Consider the following 19494-nt stretch of genomic DNA (forward strand, 5'->3'; position numbering starts at 1 on the left):
GAGAGTCTGAGCAAACCCCATGAATCTGAATAGATAAATCCGGACTACCCAAGTGTTTAACCCTCTGAAGCTCTTTGGTCTAATTTGTCAGCATATACCAATATAACAATATACCAGCACGCAGATACACTTTTAGGTGGTAATTTCCCTTTTAACGAGAATGATGATGATGGTAAACACAAATTTTTAATTTTTGTATTAACTATTTCTAGTATTATTGTTTCAGGTGATTGAGGGGTTATGCAGGGAAGCTCTCGTGTATTTAAATTTGGAAAGGAAGGAAGGAAGGAAGGAAGGAAGGAAGGAAGGAAGGAAGGAAGGAAGGAAGGAAGGAAGGAAGGAAGGAAGGAAGGAAGGAAGGAAGGAAGGAAGGAAGGAAGGAAGGAAGGAAGGAAGGAAGGAAGGAAGGAAGGAAGGAAGGAAGGAAGGAAGGAAGGAAGGAAGGAAGGAAGGAAGGAAGGAAGGAAGGAAGGTAGGTTGGTTAACTGGCTGTTAGAACATCGAACTCTAGCTTGTGTTACTGGCTCTGATACTTAAAATTTATTCTATACTGTAAAAAAAGTTGCTGGCACACAAGTAAAACAGATTATCATCTAAATATAGACATCACTTTTATTACCAAGGAGAAACTTTTCTTAGTGTTCAAGTCCCCCAACTGAAATAGATCTGCCAGTAAAATTATCTTAAAGAGTAATCACGGTACTGCTAACTATGTTGTCTAGTTGATTTGTCTATGTAAGTCAATGGTGAACACAAATCCCTGAGAATTTTGTTTCTGTGGGATAAATAAAACTCAATTTCCTATGTGTTTATGTCCATCCTTCCTTCCTTCAAACACTTCACCATTACTACAGAGCAATGACACCGTCTTCACAGGTGGACCTTCAGGATTCTTCCAGGGTGTGAGAGAACAAATGCTGCAGCTTGGAGCGGCAACAGAGATCTCTTGCAAATTGTTGGAAATAAAGTTTTAAATAGCTGAGTGGTACCACTAGGCAGTTTTTTCAGTGGCACACTACCTGAAAGTTGTTTTCCTCTGCTACATAGAAATTGATGTTCACAGGACATTTTGAAACAAAAATGCCTTGGCTGAACCACATCAGCCTAAAATTACCTTGCAGAGACATTGTATGGGTGAATTATGTGGCAATTACATGACTTCTAGGCTAGTGAAAAAAGCATGCTGTGCAAGTAAATGTGCATTTATTTATGCACTTGTGAAAACATTTACAGCCCTCTGAATAGCATGATCTTCCTGACACTGGAAACATCTCCTTGCTTATCTGGGTGACAAGTGATCAGACCGTGAGTATCTGTAGGGGATACGATGGCTCCAGGGAGTTAGGGGCAGACCCCCTTCATTCACGGTGAATCCCGTGTATCTGTGTGACCACATGCCACGCTGGAATCACCCTACTCATGCTCTGAGACCTTTTTCCACCCTCCTTCATAGAAGTTGGTGTTGGCAGCGGAGTCTCCCCAACCTGTGTCCCTTCCTCTCGGTTTCTACACAGACTTGTGCCTGGTGGGGAGGCTTTGTCGCAGCAGCTGAGACTCGGAGGGCACCCAGAGCATCGGGCAGGCCGCGGGACGAGAGGGAACAGGAGGAAGGGGAGCGAGGGTCTCTCCCATCCCGGGGTGGGCGCAGCCGCGCGGCGGCCAATGGAGCGGGAGCGCCGCGCCCGCTGGGGCCCGTGCCGGGCTGCGGAGCCGGGCCGAGCTCCGGGCTGTGCCCATGTCGGGCCGAGCTGTGGGGTGTGCCTGTCCAGGGAGAGGTGCCGGGCCGAGCCGCGGGCTGTGCCCGTGTCGGGCTGGTCTCTGCGGTGTGCCTGTCCAGGGAGAGGTGCCGGGCCGAGCCGCGGGCTGTGCCCTCCCGGGAGCGGAGCGCTGAGGGCAGGAGCGGCGGCGGGAGCGGGCCCCTCTCACAGCAAAGCCAGCGCCCGGAGCAGAGCGGGAGCGGGGGCGGGGTGGGTCGTGCCAACCCCCCCGCCACGCTCTCCGCCGCTAATGCCTTTTCTCTGCTGCTGCTGCGCAGGAGTCCCTGCGAATGTAGTTCACCTGCCGGTGCCTCCAGCAGGAAGGAGGCTAATCCCATTGTGCGGTTTAGCGGCCCCCCCGCCCGCAGGTGAGGCGGCAGGAGCGGTGGGCGCCGCGGACCGAGCCCTGCCCTGCCCGGCCGGCCCCCGCCTGCCCAGCATGTCCGGTGAGTACCCCCGTCCCGCAGAACCCCGCCCGGCTTGCCCTGAGCAGCCTCTCGGGAACGATCGGCAGCGCAGCCTGGAGCCCGCCGGGGCTTTTGCCCTTCTCACATCCCGGTGCGGGAGAGGGTCCCTGCTGCTTTCTTGTCAGCGGAGTGCTGTGCTGTAATGTGCAGCTCCAGAGGAGGATTTTAACTGTCTAGGTGATGGGGTGAAATAAGTGAACTCATTTATGTATTCTGCTTGTGTGTACAGCATGGCCTGCTTAGGTCTCTGAGTGCTTTCCTGGTGGATCCCCAGGGTGACAGGCTGGGGCTGGCTGTCTCAGTCTAAGGCAGATTCAGGGAAACCTTTCCCATGCCCCTTCTACACAGCAGTGGTATTGGTCTTACTCAGTTGTCCTTAAAGCCAAGAGGTAGGTACTGATTTTAGGGTAATCACAGGGGGTAGGTGCAGGTGCTGCTCTGGCTCTTGAACATACTCAACAATTTTTCCTTTTTTCTGATTTGTGAGAATAGCAGCTCCCACAAATCTTGGTTTATTGAACCATTTGAAGGGTGTCAGTCATCTGGACTGAACAGTGCCAAGTCTGAATTCATGTACGTGACGCTTCAGCACTGGGAAGATGCAAAAAGTGAATCTGCAAATGAAAGGATTAGAACATTGTGATTTTGTTTCATTGATGTTCTTGTTTGTTTGTTTGTTTTAGGTTCTTTGTTTCTTTTTTATTTTTTTAAATTTTTTTTTTCTTTTGGTTGAAAGAAAAATGTGGAAAGACTGGAAACATCTAACTTGATATGTACTATAAAGTTCCCTGTGCTGCCTCTGGATTGCTTAAGCAATTATTTCTAATAATTATTACCAGTTATTACTAATTTTGAAACTGTTTTATAACTGTTTTGGGACTAGTTTTGGGTGTTATGTGTTATGGTTATTTGCGCTTACAATATTGTTGCATTTGACTTTTCGTGAGGATCATTTAAGATCTGTTGAATAACAACATTGCAGAGTCTTGAAGCAGAATGTATCAGTTTTTAACTGAAAGACACATAATAAAAACTACAAAGAACTGGAATCCAGTGGCCTTCCAACACAAGAGCAGTAATCCTGCCAACTAAAATTCAGTACTGTTTTAATAAAAGATAATAGAAGATTTGGTTTTGGATGAGGCAGAACTTCATTAGGCCAAGAGAAATATTGTATGCCATTGAATGTCAATTTAAATTCTGTTATAAAAAGGTCTGTGTAAAGTGTTTCTTGTTTATCTTCATTGGTAACATCAATGTTTCTACTACTGGATCTAAGAAACATGGGAATTAAAACTGCCAACTGTCATTTGTTTACTAGGGCAAGAATTGCTTCTCTGCTGGAAACTTGCATAATAATTTTTGATGGGGCTCTGACTCTATTGTCTGATGCTATTGTTCATTTTATCTACTTACAATGAAATATTTCTTAATTGCTTATAAGGGTGTGGGTGTCAGGAGGAGCAGAGCTTTCTGTTCCAGGATATGGCTGTGCTAGGCCAGAGAAGTGAGAAGCCTACAGCTTGTGTTCTCTCTTTTTGGCAGTCTAACACACCTTCACGGGGTGCTTCTGGGGGAAGAGCCACAGAGTCCTTGTGCAGTAGAGGGAGTTACAGAATTGGTGTCAGGAAACATGCTGTGATTTGGAGCTGTGTCATTGTCACCTGGGATCTCAGAGGGGTGCTTGGCTCAGTGGGTACAGGTCAAGGCTGCAGCCTGCTCGTCCTGCAGATTGTCTCTGGAGTAGAAGGGGGGAGGTGACAAGAGAGCAACAGATGGCACATAGGAAAGCAGTTGTACAGTGTTGGTTAATATGAATGGCAGTAGGCACTGTGGGCCTAACCAGCCTGTTGGAAGCTTTTAGCTATTGATTTATCTGCTCTTATTTTTATGCATAAGATGACGACATGTGACTTAGAATATTCTTACTGAAAAATCATAGCATAGAAGCATCTGGTCTCCTCTTGCCATTTTGCAGTGGGCAGCTTGGCAAATTTGAATTGTTACATTAGGAGCTACAGCTGGACTAAATTTATGCTTCCTCTATCAAAAGAAATATAAAAATATTATTTAAAATTTATGTCTAATGGATTATGAAAGAAAACCTCCCTACCCTACTTAAACTTGTCTTGAAGTTGGAAGGTGCACTTGGGTCACTTGCTATTATCAGTCATTCCTGAGTCTCAAAATGGGTACCTGGTGTTTTTTAATCCTCTTTTTCTCTTTGAACATGCAAGTGAGCACCACCCTGTCTGCTTGCTCTGTTCGTATTCTAAATAAAGATTTTAAGTGCCCTAGAATTAATTGCCACTCCTGTCAAAGAATTTTGCCTCTGGCAGTGTCAGAGGTACTACTTCTATGAGTAAGTAGCATAAAAAGTTGATGATCTTGGCTAAAAAAGCTGTTACAAGTTCCACCTAAGATCATCCTGACTGTAGTGGTTCACATTACTTGTGTTGTCTCTTCTGCGTAGCTGCAGAGCAGGTTCTAGTATAACTCAGCAAGTTAATTCCTTGAAGATCCTTGTTTTGTTCTAAGGAAGTATTGTTAGCTAACAAAACTGAGGAGCCACTGCTGATGATAATGATTTCTCCATTTGCATCATCATATGCTTTGTGGTAATCCAGACAAGAGAAATGCACAGATTTGTAAGTTCATATGACAGGGTTTTAAGGGGATTCTAAAAGTATGCTGTCTTTTCTCATGGTTCACTTATAGCCAGTGGTATTATATTAACCATAAGGATCCACAACTTGAAAACAATTTGCTTGAAAACTTAATACCCTAAACAGTAGGTGTTGTCCATAAAAAATCTTATTGTCATTCAGCGCAAAGAATTAAAGTTATGTTTAATTGTCTCCTTGACACTCAAAAAAAACCCCAAAACAACAAAAAAAGAACAAAAAAACCCCACCTACCCAAAAAACAGTTGCAACAAACTTAAATATCTACACCTCCTGCTTTCAGACTTAAAGAAGATTTGCTCTTTTAAAGTCAGTGAGTGAAACTCTGTATACGTGCATTTAATGTGTCAGCTAAATGGAAACGTTCAGGTAAACCATTTACTTCCAAAAATGTATATGAAAACCTGACCCTTTCTTTCAGTTCTAGAAATAAAATGTTTATTTATTAGGCTGTATTCCAAAGAATTTTATAAACAAGGCAAGAGAAGTAACACTTCTTTCTTGAAAGCAAGGGTTAGATGAAAGGAAAGGTAATTATATGATATTTTTATTTTAAACCCCCAATGGATCCTTAATGAATTAGTGATGCCCCTGTATGATTTTAAAATCATTAGGATTTGCTTCTCTTAGCACCAGAAATATTTTAATGTTAAATATTTTCAGTCAATATTTTGATTATCTATTCAGTTATCTCTATGATAATTTACTGTATTAAGAAGGCCATAACATGTATCCCTGATCCCAGCACCTGATTCTCAAAACAGGCACTTAGCTTCTGTTCTTTGTGAGGTATCTGCAAAAATTTCTTAGAAGCAGCAGTTGTTTGGCAGTTTGTTTCCTTGTGGCTATGACCACAGGGGTACAGGGCACAAAAGAATTTGGAGAATGTAATAACTTTCCATACCAATTTCGTGAACCATTTAATTAGTAATTTGTGTATTTTTCTATGTATTACTTTAATCAATATTCAGCTTCTGTAGCCAAAATAATTTGCAAAAGCCATGTGAAGATTGTGTTCAGTTTTGTGGTTGTTATTTAAAACAGTATTTTAAGATTGGAACTCCCACTCATTTCATAATTTGTTTTTTTTTCGGTTTTTTTGGTTTTTTATATATTTACCTAACTCCCACATTCCTCTCAGCAGTTGTTTTATTACCTTTCTTTGGCTGAAGATGCTTGTTGCCTAACACAAAACTGCTTTGCTTTTCTGATCTTTTCCATCTTTTCAGAGTAATTTTCTTGCTGAAGTAGCCTTCACCTGTTTTTCTGGTTTACATTGGTTTTTAGGAATGCTTATATTTATTCCTTTAATCCTCTGGGAAACTGCAGTAGGAGCAGTTTACTTCACATCTATTGTTTTAAAGCAACTCCTTATTCACTGATTTCTGGAACACCTGTAACTTGCTGGAGCTGTTATTATAATGGGACATGTGAAAGTTCAATTCTTCATTTGCTTTGTCTGGAAATTGTAATTAGAAATGTTACTGGAGTTTGCTCAGCTGTGGGCTATGCTAACTATTTTAAGTTTGGATGGATGATTTGGGGGTTTTTTTGGCCAAGTCTGACACTTACTGGGATTCTCCTGAGGTGCAGGGATGTGTGGCAATGTCAGCAAATGTAAAGTATGTGTGCTTGAGACAAAGCTGGCTGGCTGGAGATGAGTGAAAGAGGGCAAAAAGTGGGGGGGAAAGGCAGCACACCAGTGGGCCTGTGTTTTGCTCTGGGTTTGGAGGATGTGAAAAATAAAAATGCTTAATATCTTTTAGCTTATTGTGGGCATCAGCCATGCTTTACTGCATACCTTGATGATGGTTAGGGGCTAGAACTCACTCATTTTGGCAGCCTCTGGCTGAGGCAGCCATGAGGTCATTTGTTGAGTTCTCTGCATCTAGCTCTGTGAGATTCTTTCCTAGTGTTTCTCACGGGCCCTGGAAACTGTATGACAGGTTGTTTATGTTGGTATTGTTTGGTTGTTTTAATTTATTTAATGCAATTGCCTGTCCCTTAAGATGATGGTGGTTCTAAACAAGTGTTTCAACACAAGTGTTTATTGAAGTTCTGTAGAGCTCAGTGGAATTCTCTTCATCTGTGTGACCTGCTCATCTTGTTCTGGTTAATTTTGCAGCCTAGTGTGTATCATCCTTCTGCTCCAAGGAGGCTGTTCACCTTGCTGAGGTGTAGGTCCTCCCCAGAAGAGCTCTGACAGTGGTGGTTATATCACAGGGCAGAGCTGAAGAAGCAACCCCTTATGATCCTGCCATGGGAGCGGTGTGTCTACAAAATACATTTTCTCCTGTTATGCAGGAGTGTGGGTTGCTTTCTTTTTTATTGTAACTTGTTTCCTCATGTGTTTCCTGACAATAAATTCCCTGGAGTTACCTACTTGAGGTAGGGATTCTCAGCTTCTGGGAGGTGTACTGCTCTTGATAGGAATTTCTCTGCACTTGTTCAGCCAACACCAGGTACCCTTGTCCAAAAAAGGCAGAGCAAAAATAATGTTGGGTTGATTCAGTGGCATTATGGAAAGAACATTTCTGGCTAATACACAACGTCTTTTTCTTTTCCTTACCTTCCAGCACTGTATAAACAAGAACATTTTCCTTATTGGTTGTATTATACTATGTTCATTAAATACAAAATCTAAATATGTGCAGATCATCTTTTTTGATTGACATTGTGTTTTGGCAATAAGACCTAGGGAATTATCCGTTTAAGGCTAGTGCAAAAATTTTGTACCTGCTATTGTGTAAATCAGGCAAACAAAAATAATAAAAATCAGAAACACACATTCTGCACTTAGATTCACTGGGTTTTCTATTCAGTTGTGACTTTTGGGGGGAGTCTCATCACAGGAATGGTTTTTATAATCACAATGTGGTTGTTATAAGCCACAGATCGTTGTTTATCTGGAAGAAGAGGGAGCAAGCTAAAAGGGCTTACATTAAAGTTGGAAAGTGACTCTTCTGAATATCTTTTTGCAGTCACAGATCAAGCCTTTGTGACCCTTGCTACTGATGATGTGTACTGTCAAGGCGCTCTTGTTCTTGGACAGTCACTGAGGAATCATAAGACATCTAGAAAATTGGCCGTTCTAATTACTCCAGAGGTTTCCAGTGGGATGAGGTAAGTATTAATGTGCTTTTGGAGATTTAAGTAGTGGAACAATAAGCAGCAGCACGAAAGATTTTAATAGGTTTCTGTGGATTTCACAGCATTGTGCCTAGAACTTCCCTCTTGGCTAGTGATTTTTAAGAGGAGTCTCAAATAATATCCATTATAAGCTCCTAAGCCTACTGAGAATTCACTAGCAGAAGTAGAGCTTGTGGCTGTAATTTGTCTTATAATTAAGAACCTGAAAATTTGGAACAAAGGTTTTAGTTTCTTGCACTACTATTGTTTTTCTCCAAATTTTTTCTCCGTTAGAGTGAGATACATAACCACCTGTGACATCAGAACTCTCCATAGACCTACAGGCCCAGTTACATGACTAATGTTCTTAAAATATTGGTGCACAGCTATCATGATAAGAAGTTAGTTTCTTTTTGCTTTTTTGTAGAAATCACTTTGCAATTTGTGTTGTGATTCTATAGGCACTACAGAATAGCATTTACAGAAATCTTATTACATCTGAACTCAAGCCCTGTTATTTGGAGGGCTTGTTAAAAGGCATGCCATGCCATAGCAACTTAAACTCTTAGTTCTGCTATGTCTTAGGAAGTGTGCAAGCTCATTTTCTGTATGCTATGTGGATGTATTTGCAATGCACATGGCTCAAGAAATAAATTTTCACATTTTTGCTATGACTGGATGCACAAAAATCTGTTTTTACAGACTTTTGAAGTATGGACATTGTCAGAACACTGTACCCTTCCTGAGGGAATATCGTATCCATTTGATGCATGGGTCCATATTAAATCTGTAATTGTTTTCATTTCTGTTGAGTGGGAAGAAAAGCACTTATAATATATATTTAAAATCAAGGATACCATTAAAAAAAAAAGAAAGCAGAAAACAGAAATAAACTTCTAATCATCTGTTAATTTAGTTCTTTGCCAGTTAGTTCCTGTTCCTTGAAGATCAATCAGGCAAAAGCTAATGATCCCAAAACCTAGATTTTGAACAGAACTGGTTTTCTTTTTTTGTGCTTGTGAGACATTGAGGACTTTGATTATAATAGCATAGTGTAAGTAAGTTAGCTGTGTTTTAAAGACTTTTTTTCTTGCTTCTTGAAGGAAAATTACCTACTTTGGTGTTACCTATAGAATTCCCATTGAATACATGCATAGAAAAAAAATGTTTAGCTTAAAGTCTCATTTGAGATGCTGCATAGTAGTGAGGAACTGTATATATTGAGCAAGTATATATGCACCTTATAAAGGGTGCAGTTTTGAAGCAGTGTTTACTTGGGCACAGTAGGTACAAATGAGTGTGCTGGCAGTGCATGTCTCATCCTGTAAAATGCAGAGGGAACACAGTATGGTACTGTTCTTTGGAATAATTTGTGCAGAAGGAAAGCTGCTTTAATTTCTGTTGGTGTTTCCATAATGGATAAGTGACTAGAATGAAGGTTGTTTTTTCCTTCAAACAGCAGCTCCCACTTTTGAGATGTGCTGGCCCCCATAGTGGGGAAGACAATGTTTTATGGCCTGATAGCTGCCTCTTCAGCAGGCTGTTTCCAAAGACTTTTCACTTCTGACTTCTTACTCTAAGCAATCAATCTAGCTTTGTTTATTGTCATAATTAATGCCACACTGTGTGTCACTGTTGTCATGCCTGAAGTGAACTCTGATGAACTTGTCTAAATCCCTTTCTTTCTCTGCACTGCTCTCTCTGGCAGGTCAGTCCTCAGCAGTGTGTTTGATGAGGTGATCGAGGTGGGTGTGCTTGACAGCGCTGACTCAGTCCACTTGGCTCTGATGCAGAGGCCAGAACTGGGTGTAACCTTCACTAAGCTTCATTGTTGGACTCTTACTCATTACAGCAAATGTGTCTTCATGGATGCAGACACTTTGGTGAGTGGAGAGGGAGCCATGGAAACATTTGTGTCTGTCTCTGACTGTGGGATGCTTCCTTGCCAGGCAGCCTTCAGGCCTGTGAAGTGACCAGATTTGCTGGCGGTCACAAGGTCGCAGGAGCTCCATCCTGGCACGTTTTAGCTATTCTCACAATATTTGTGCTGGCTGCGTAAAAATAACTTCAGTTTGGAGAGTAGCCTCAGGGATGTACTCAAAAGAGATCACAAACTCTGTGTACTGGGTCTTCTGACAGAAGTTTAAAATAGATCTCTCTCTCTCTCAAAACTTTTGTTTGGAATTAATGTTTCAGGAAGGCAGGATGGTTTTAAAATAGAAAAAAAAAAAGAAATTCTAAACATTAATTATTTTTTTTAAGTTTTTAGATGTATAGAGATTAAAATGGTCATAATTTTGGTGAGGACAATCATATCAGCCTTCCCTTGTGCTTTCATGGCTCACTCTGAAAGACTGGGATGCATTTTAATTTAATAGGATTGTATTTGAATTAGAAACCAAATTAAGTTATTCTTCTTGAGGAGGAAGGCTTACGATTTCTTGCTTTACATTAATGTTAAAGGAGGAAGGCAAATTTTTGTCTTTTTTAAAAATTCAATTAATTTATTTTGCTTGTAAAAAATTTTTCTTCTGCTTTTCACAGTGGCTGTGAAAGGTAGGGGTCCTGACTTTCACTGACTGCACAGCTGTCTTTCCACAAACTTTATCTCTGCCTTAGCCTGACTGATTTTCCTACTTCCTTGTGAAGCTTAAAAGCAAACAGAAAAGCAAATATCTGATCTTAAGTCACATCAGAAAACTGGCAGCAAGAGACAATTTTTCTACTAACCTTTAGTCAGTCTGTAGCTTACCAAAATGATTTAGAGTTCCAATTTTCATTCAGTTCTGTTGTAGTTATCAAAAATAATGGACTATGGAAAGGTGAGTTAAGAAGGAAGGAGATGGTGTGTTTTCATGGTATAATATTTAAAGGGACCTTTGATGGTCTCCAAGCTTCATGAAATAATTTCACGGGCTTTGCATTTTATCAGAGAAATCTCAGAGAATCACAATTAATGTTGCCTTATTATGTAAAGAATAGAAGTTCTGACCTCTAGCACGTTTTACAATGGCACTCCTTTTATGCTCTGCAAGCCATGTACTAGGCCAAGCTATCAGTTTACTCCATTGGTACTAATTTGACAATTCTTGCTCGAGACAAACATTTACTCTAGCATCTTTTTTCCTACTCTTCATAAGGTACTTTGCAATGTTGATGAGTTGTTTGATCGAGAAGAGTTTTCTGCAGCTCCTGATTCTGGCTGGCCTGACTGCTTCAATAGTGGTGTGTTTGTGTTCCAGCCCTCCCTGAAGACTTACAGCCTGCTGCTCCAGTTTGCTGCTGAGCACGGCAGCTTTGATGGTAAGGGGCAGGGCGTAAGGAATGAAATGCTAGACAGTTTCAGTGCTATCAGGCAGAATAGAGGAAGGCAGGAGTTCTCTGGGCTCTATGTAAGAATTCAAAGTGCAGAATTTTGCCTCTTAGACAGTATTTAAGACCTGCTGACTGTGCCTCCCAGAAAAGGGCAGTGAAGGGACATTGTGTCTGCGTCCTGTGAGGTTAGTTTTAATTTTGCTGTCTGGCTAAGGAGAGAGAAACACACCTGATCTTCAGTCTTCTGCCCTGAGAGAGACCAAATGCTACTCCTTTCTTCTTATATTACAATAGGACTTCATTTACACTGAGCTTGCATTGGAGTGAATCAGGTATTACTCACTTGTACATGCTCACATGGCCATATTTTCAAGTCCAAGTTGGAGTCCCATGAACACACCAATCTCAGTCCCCAGTCTCACTCCCATCCAAATTTTGATACAAATTTGAGTGTACTCATGTTATGGTAATACTGTTTTATGTATTCTTTAGGAGGTGATCAAGGCTTGTTGAACAGCTTCTTCAGCAACTGGGCAACAGCAGATATTGGCAAACATTTGCCTTTCCTCTATAACTTGAGCAGCAGCTCTGTATACACCTATGTTCCTGCTTTCAATCAGTAAGTAATAACACTTCTGTAAACCTTTGCAGTTTGTTAAAGAACATCCTTTTGTAAGAGAGACTAATAATGGCATACTCTGTTAATTAGAAATCACAAATGATCCTATGTAGAAACCATGCAATAGAAGCTTAAATTTAATGTGAATGTCTGGACACAGGGAGAGTCCCAGAGTTGGCTGCACTGTCTTTTATGTTATTTCAAAGAAGCTTCTTTCATTTTGACAAAATGTAATTACTTTGGCATTAGGTTCTGACAAGTTTGCTTTTAAGCTTGTTCCTTTGTTCTCAAGTAATTTCTTAGAGAAACAATTGGCATTGCTTAAACTTTTTGAGCCATTCCTTAACTCCTTCTATGAAATGAAATTTGTGCTACTAATTATATGATTCCAGACAATGCAGTTGAGAATCTTATCTGGTAAAAGGCAAGCTGGATTTAGGGTGTCATGAATTTCTGTTCCAGTTGCACAATATACTCTTATTGGAAGACGAACTTAGGCCAGCGTATTTATTAGAAGTTTTTAATATGGGATCACTAATACCCAATTTTGGTGATTAAATATTTGAAGTGATATATATTTTTTTGTGAATAGAGCATAAAGGAGGACTGGAAATAGTACTGCATGAGACTGTCAGCTTCCTTCATGAACTTTTCTACTAGAATTAACAGCTGGAAGCAAATGGCAATGTAACTTTTTGTTTTCTGCATGTTAAACAAATGAGTTAAACCAGGAAGATAGAAATAAAATATTAATACATATAATCTCAAATGTGTTGCTGTTGCAAAATGTTAAATTACCTCACCTGTGAGTAAGCATGTTTTTTCTAGGAGTTTATATAGCTAAGAAATATTTTATGTACAGACCTGTATATTTGATCTCTACAGTTTTGGTAGAGATGCCAAAGTTGTTCACTTCTTGGGAGCAACAAAGCCCTGGAACTACAAATACAACCTTCAAACAAAGAGAGTTATGCAGGATGGCACCACATCTGGACCTTCTCATCAGCTGTCATTTCTTGCCCTCTGGTGGAATATATACAGTGCCAGTATATTGCCTTTGTTGGAAAAACTTCAAAAGATGGAAGAATCAGAATCTGAGGAATGCAAGGTAACCGATAAGGAGTTAGTGGGAATATGTTGGAATCAATAGCAAAAATTCTGAAAAGTGATAGAGGAAGAAATTATATGATGTGGTAGGCTGACTCTGGCTGGATTCCAAGTGCCCACCAAAGCCATTCTATTGCTCTGCTCCTAAGATGGACAGGGGAGAGAAAGTGTAAGGAAAGGCTCACGGGTCTGCATAAGGACAGGGAGAGATCTCTCACCAGGTACCATCCAAGGTGAAACAGGCTGAACTTCAGGAAATTAATCAAATTTATTACCAATCAAGTGAGAGTAGAGTAACAAGAAATAACACAAAATTTGGAACACCTACTGCCATCCCTCACTTCCTCCTGGGTTCAACTTTACTCCCTCTTTTCTCTGACTCCCCCCCACCAATGGCACATGAGGATGGGGAATGAGGACTGTGGTCAGTTCATTTCATGTTGTCTCTGCTGCTCCTTCCTCCTCAGGGGCTGGATTCCTCACATTCCTTTCCTGCTCCAGGTGTGGAGTCCCTTCCATGGGAGACAGTCCTCCATGGACTTTTCCAACACGAGTCCTTCTTATGAGCTGTGGGATGCAGTCCCTCAGGGACTGCATGTCCCAGTGTGGGTCCCCATGGAGTCACAAGTCCTGCCAGCAAACATACTCCACTGCAGGTTCCTTTCTTCATAGGTCCAGTGGTGCTGCCAGGAGCCTGCTCCATCATGGGCTTTCCATGGTGTCACAGCCTCCTTCAGAGATCCACCTTCTGTGGTGTGGGGTCCACCATGGGGTGCAGGTGGATCTGTGCTCCACCAGGGACCTCCATGGGCTACAGAAGGACACCCTGGTGCACCATGGGATGCAGGGTTATCTCTGCCCTGGCACCTGGAGCACCTCCTCACCTTAATTCTTCAGTGACTCCAGTGCAGGATTCTCCTCCTTCTTAACTCTCTTATCCGAGAGGAGCTACCACCATCACTGATGGGCTTGGCCTTGGCCAGTGACAGGTCCATTTTGGAGCCAGCTGGCATTGGCTCCATTGGGTTTGGGAGAAGCTTCCAGCAGCTCCTTACAGAAGCTACTCCTAGAATCACCAAAACCTTGCTGTGTAATCCCAATATGCGTTGGAAAACTTACTAGCCATTTAAGTAGCCATTTAAGAAGGATTTCTTGTATTATCTGCTTTCCCAAGATATCCTGCAGCCATCTTAATTGATAATGTTTTTATGGTAATGTATGTGCATACAGAATATGATACAAATTAGCCAGAGAAGGGATAACCTGGCCCATGAAACAAACAGACTTTTGTTTTTCTTGTAACTAAATTGATACAGACCATATAACTAAGTCCTGAACTGTAACAAAATTTATCTTTTCAGTACTACACTATAGCTTGTTTCATGAGGTCGTAGCAAATAAATCCAGTTTGCAAAAGCAGTGTTAATTGCATTTTATGTTATTTAAGTTGTTTTGTACAGTACTTCTGTATCATCAAACATTTCTTGGTCTCTTTATGCTTTTTTTTCTTCAAAAGAAATGCAGCAGTGTGCTTTTCATGAACAGAATAAAAAAACCCTCTGTTTATAAATAGATGATTTCTTAGAGACCAGTAGCATAAAGAAGTGTGTAGAAGTACAATTTTCAATTTTGTCTGGATAGACATGACAAATTAGATCCCATTTATGCATGCGTAAATATTTTCTTAATGCTTTCTAATATTATACTATTAACATAATTGAACTAATTGCATAATCCCCTTAAGATCAGTTGAATATTTACCATCAAAGCCCCAGAGAATAATTTGGCTTGTTAACCTCATGACAAATTGGAAAGCAGAGGAAGGAGTGGGTAGTTTTTGATCTTATTCTTTAACGAGCTTTAATTTTTAAGGCATTGCATATTAAAGAAATATTTCAGCTATGGGAAATGAAGGTGGAAATACCTGTTAGATTTACCTCATGGTGCTGGTGTGCTCATGAGAGCAAAAAACCAAAAACCTAAATTGCAGCATGCTCTAAATCTAGCACCATATACCTTTTTTTTTGCATTTATTAAGTTATTCCTTTAATGAAGAGAAGCCTCTAAGGAAGTACAACTGTTGTAAATAAGTTATTGCTGTCCCAAAAAATTGTATTTCAGTGGTGAGATGTTCTTGTTTTCATTAGCACGCTTTCAATGGAGTTGAAGTTACCTTGAAGAGGGTCAGTCCTTTTGTGGCCAGTTCTCTACAAAAGCCTGAGCTCCCAGAGCAGACAAGTGAAGTAAATCCCACGGCATGCTCACCTGAGGAAACCGCTTTCAAAGCTGTGAGTGTGCTGTTTATTATTATATGCACAAACAAAGTCAAATTATATACTAAAAGGAGATTCTTTTTGTTTGGAAGATCATATCTTCAATTTGGCTGCAGCTATTGAATTTTCTCACTAGCATTAAAAATAATCTGAAGCCTATTTATTTTCTTAAATCTTTAGTTATGCATGTATGATGTGTCTGGAAGTTAAAAGAGTTTGCTTTGCATTTTAGGAAGAGGTAATTTATTCAAAGTTTTTAAGTTCTTAATCAAATGTATTATAAAAAATATGCTGGCAAAGCAATATTTTGAATATTAATACTTTTGTGAATTAATATATTTAAAACTAGATTCCTTTCTGTCATTCCTCTGTAGAAAGTTTTTTCCCACAAGTGTTGACCTAGAAAACTGTTTCTCAAATTGCTGTGACTTGAGCCACAAGGAGAGCCTTGAAAAAATCCACTAATGAATATTGCAGTCTTTCTGCTTCTTTTGTCATTTTTCTTGTATTTGTGTGTTTCTGTTGCCCTGAATCTCCTTATTTTATGCAGGAATTAAGTCGGACATAATAGCACAATGCCTCTGCAGGTGTAAGTCATTACATATTGTGTGATAAACCATATTACTCCATGATACAACTGGGAGAAAATAAAATTAGTGTTCTAATGTCATCTGCATTGTAATTTGTGAACTGCACTCTAGAATGATGAAGACAACTTTTAAGATGTTCTTTCCTTCTTTAGCCTATAGTAACTCCATAGAGTAAAACTGTAATTTTCCTTTCACATTCACCCTCTTCCTCCCCTTCTTCCCTTTCCCCTCCGAGTGTGAAGGAGCTGAAGGAAAATTGCAAACCTTACAGTTCTATATCTTAAGAATCATGTATTTGCAAAGGACATATTTTTTTGTGTGCCTTGTGCATCTGACTTCACTAAAAAGGCTCAAACTAAAAAGGGATACATTATCAAGATGTTTCTTTGGGGTAAAAAAATCATAATGTCTACTTAAAGCAGTTTCATTAAAATTTAAATTTCTATTAATATTTTGATTACTAGGACTGGCTTATTAGAAGACCATATTAATTGGAAAGTAATAGCTTGGTTCCCTTCTTACTTAAGAATACCATCATCCCACTTTTTGTTGCCCAGCTTCAATATACTCATGGAATTGTTTGGGGAGAGAAGACTTTAGAATGGGATCTGTAATTTATGTATTGTTATCTGTCAAAAGCAAATATTTGGGACAATATTTTTTGGGCAATCTATTTTACCTCTATTTTGCAATACTTTGTTCTTTTCTTATTTCATACATATTAAAAGCTTATGTGAGAGCAAGCTATCCTGAAATGAGATTTTTCTTGTTGAAGTTTGGCTGCATGAATGGTAGGAATCGTGGATGGTAAGCTTGTTTCCCAGGCTGTATGTGTAGTCCCTGAAAAATGACAGCCATTTTGAACCAATTTCAGGATGAGATGAGCTGCCCTCTGGAGGTACTTATCCTAGATTGATTGTAGTAGGAGCTTTGATTCAATGCCATTTTTGATAGCTAAAGCTGGGTGACATGAATTTTCTCCTTGGTGATAATGTGCTTCCTTACTTTCCTTCCATCCATTGCTTTACCCTCCCCCAAAACTGAAAGTATTGTATTGTAAGAATTCTTATGAAAAGGAAATTATGAGAAAATATTATTTTAATAAAATCTCAGTGGCTGTATTTTAGCAACCTGTACACAAAGTCGAACCAAGAGATTCTAACGTCCATCCCGCTGAGCCTGACAGACCTTCAGAACAACCTGCATTTCAACCTGCATTTCAGGAAACCTCAGAAATGGTACATATTGCTTTGTGCATTCAACATCTATAGATAAGTGCATGTGCATCTTTGCTGCCAACATAATTTTAGGAAAGCTCAAGTAATTATAATACAATATGCAAATAAATTCCTTCATGTTTTAGCCATGTAATTCCTTAACTGTTTTCAAACCTGTGTTGTGATCCCTTTCTAGTTTTCTTTTCAAAACTTTGAAGTTTTAAATGTGTATTTTCTTGTGCTAACCCTAAGTAATCAATGTATGGTGTTAATTTTAGTTCTCCAATACTAACACAAGCAAAGCTGTTCAGGTATTTTGTGTTTGTTAGTTCTGTTATGTTTTGTTTTGTTGTGGCTTTTTTTACCTGCTGAAGTGATGTTTCCAAGCAAGTGGAAAGGGAACATGCAGGAGTCTGAGTGTGTCTCACATCTGCTAAATAATATTGATCTCACTGGAGAGAGAGAGTTTTATTTATTTATTTTATTGAAATAAAACTAATTACCAAAAATCCTAGAAATGTATGTTCACATGAAAGCTTGTTGGAGACAAGATTTGAACAGATAAATTATAAATTCTTCCTTGCAGTAGATATTCTACTCTAACCAGGCAGTATTTGTAATATTTTCATTGTATTGTTCCTGAGTATGCCAAGATCTGAGTTAAGATCAGTAAAATAAATGTTTGGTATGTTCAAAGATGCCATGGAAAGCAGTAAAACCATGAGAAAATGAGGTCACATTATCAAAACAGGAGTGAACGTATGAATATTGTTTATTTCATTGTTTTCACAGGGAGTGTACAGTGCAGAAATTTACCATTTAAGGTTTAACATCACAGTATTGAAATAAGAAAAATCAGATGACTCTTTTCCCACTCTTCTTCTTCTTTCCACAGAATGAGGTTGCACATTTTGTTTCAGAGCTGTCTATTCACTTCAAACCAGCAAAACCAACTCCAGAAGATGAACGGAGAAAATGGGAGGAAGGGCGCATGGACTATATGGGGAAAGATGCTTTTGAACATATAAAAAAGAAATTGGATGCATTTCTACACTAAGATAGGGTGTACTGCTATGCCCATCATGATAGATTTCTTTATAAATGTTATTCTTGAATACTTGGCTGTCTTAACCAGTTTAGGTGACACCAGTTAGAGGTGATTATGGATCCTCATACATTTTTGGGGGACCTTAACAGATACAGAATCTTGGTTTTTAACTGATAAATGTGCCTCGACTTTATTGTTACATATGTCTCATCTTCATTGTTCTTACACAGTGCCTTCTAAAGAATAATGAATGGTACCTTTCTGAGTTTAAACTCTCATTTATCACTCTTCCCTGATGCACCCCATCTGCATTCTGCAGAAACAGTCATGTGTAGGAAACATGTTGGAAGTTGAGATTGTTTTGGAAATTGAACTTCTCCCAAAGTGAGATTATTCCCAAAGTACATTCAGAAGTCGCTATAAAGTATTTAAATAAGAAGAACTTATTCTTGAAACCAAATTAACACCTTCAAGGGTGACCATGATGTAGACTTCCATACGAGAAAGAAGTGATGAAATCCTGACCTCATAGGAGTCTGCCACAAAACTTTTTAATTTAAACACATTTAGGAGTAGAGGAACTTCAGACTTCATCTGAGATCACTAGTGGATGCTCTGCCCAGTTATAGGCAGCTGCTCAGGTCCATAACTAGTGTGAGGAAGCATGGTTTAAAACTCTTTAGGACAGATTGATAATGTATGTTAAGCTTTTATATTGTTGCCATAGGATACTGATGCTTTTTGAAATATTGTAAGCTTTAGTTGCATATTCTGAGTTGTGTGGTCAGAAGAAAAAATGCAGACAGCATGGCGTAAACCTTCTGGTGCTTTTTATAAATTTGTTTACAGTAGTTCAAACTGCAGCTGATAAAGGCCTTCTTTGGCTTAGCATTGTTGCCCCATACTGCAGGCAATTTGAATGCAACTGAAAACAAAATTGGCACTCGTTTTTGTAAACAGGCCCTTTGAAAATCTTTTAACAATAGCTGTGTGTGGGAATCAATAAATCTCTGAATTCCAAACTCTAAAAAAAAATCTACTGATGAGACTGCATTATATTAAGGACATTTATGAGAGAGTGTTTTGTGTATTTGTGTACTTAAGTTTGACACAGTGAGTTTACTTTAACAAACAAGTAAAATATTTTTTTTAAAGGCAAAAACTTTTAAAGAGTCTTTACATTTATGCTAGTATAATAATAGATTTGACAGTTTTTTGTGCCCTTGCTCAATATTGGAATAAGAATTCTGCAGTGATGTTGCAGGACTTGAAAAGTTTTGGTCTAAAT

General features: G+C 39.5%; 1 protein-coding gene across 1 annotated transcript; it reads left to right on the plus strand.

Moving 5' to 3' along the window:
* Positions 1–1394: 1394 nt before the first annotated feature.
* On the plus strand, positions 1395–18215 carry GYG2 (glycogenin 2; the record flags this gene model as incomplete). The annotated part of the gene is made up of 9 exons (XM_084226375.1): positions 1395–1455; positions 7890–8031; positions 9746–9920; positions 11178–11340; positions 11845–11971; positions 12857–13079; positions 15226–15366; positions 17069–17179; positions 18054–18215. 9 exons carry the CDS (start codon positions 1395–1397, stop codon positions 18213–18215), a joined length of 1305 nt encoding a protein of 434 aa, XP_084082501.1.
* Positions 18216–19494: the final 1279 nt, after the last annotated feature.

The sequence above is a fragment of the Fringilla coelebs genome (assembly GCF_963513975.1).
Source record: "Fringilla coelebs genome assembly, chromosome: 2".
In the NCBI taxonomy this organism is placed as follows: Eukaryota; Metazoa; Chordata; class Aves; order Passeriformes; family Fringillidae; genus Fringilla; species Fringilla coelebs.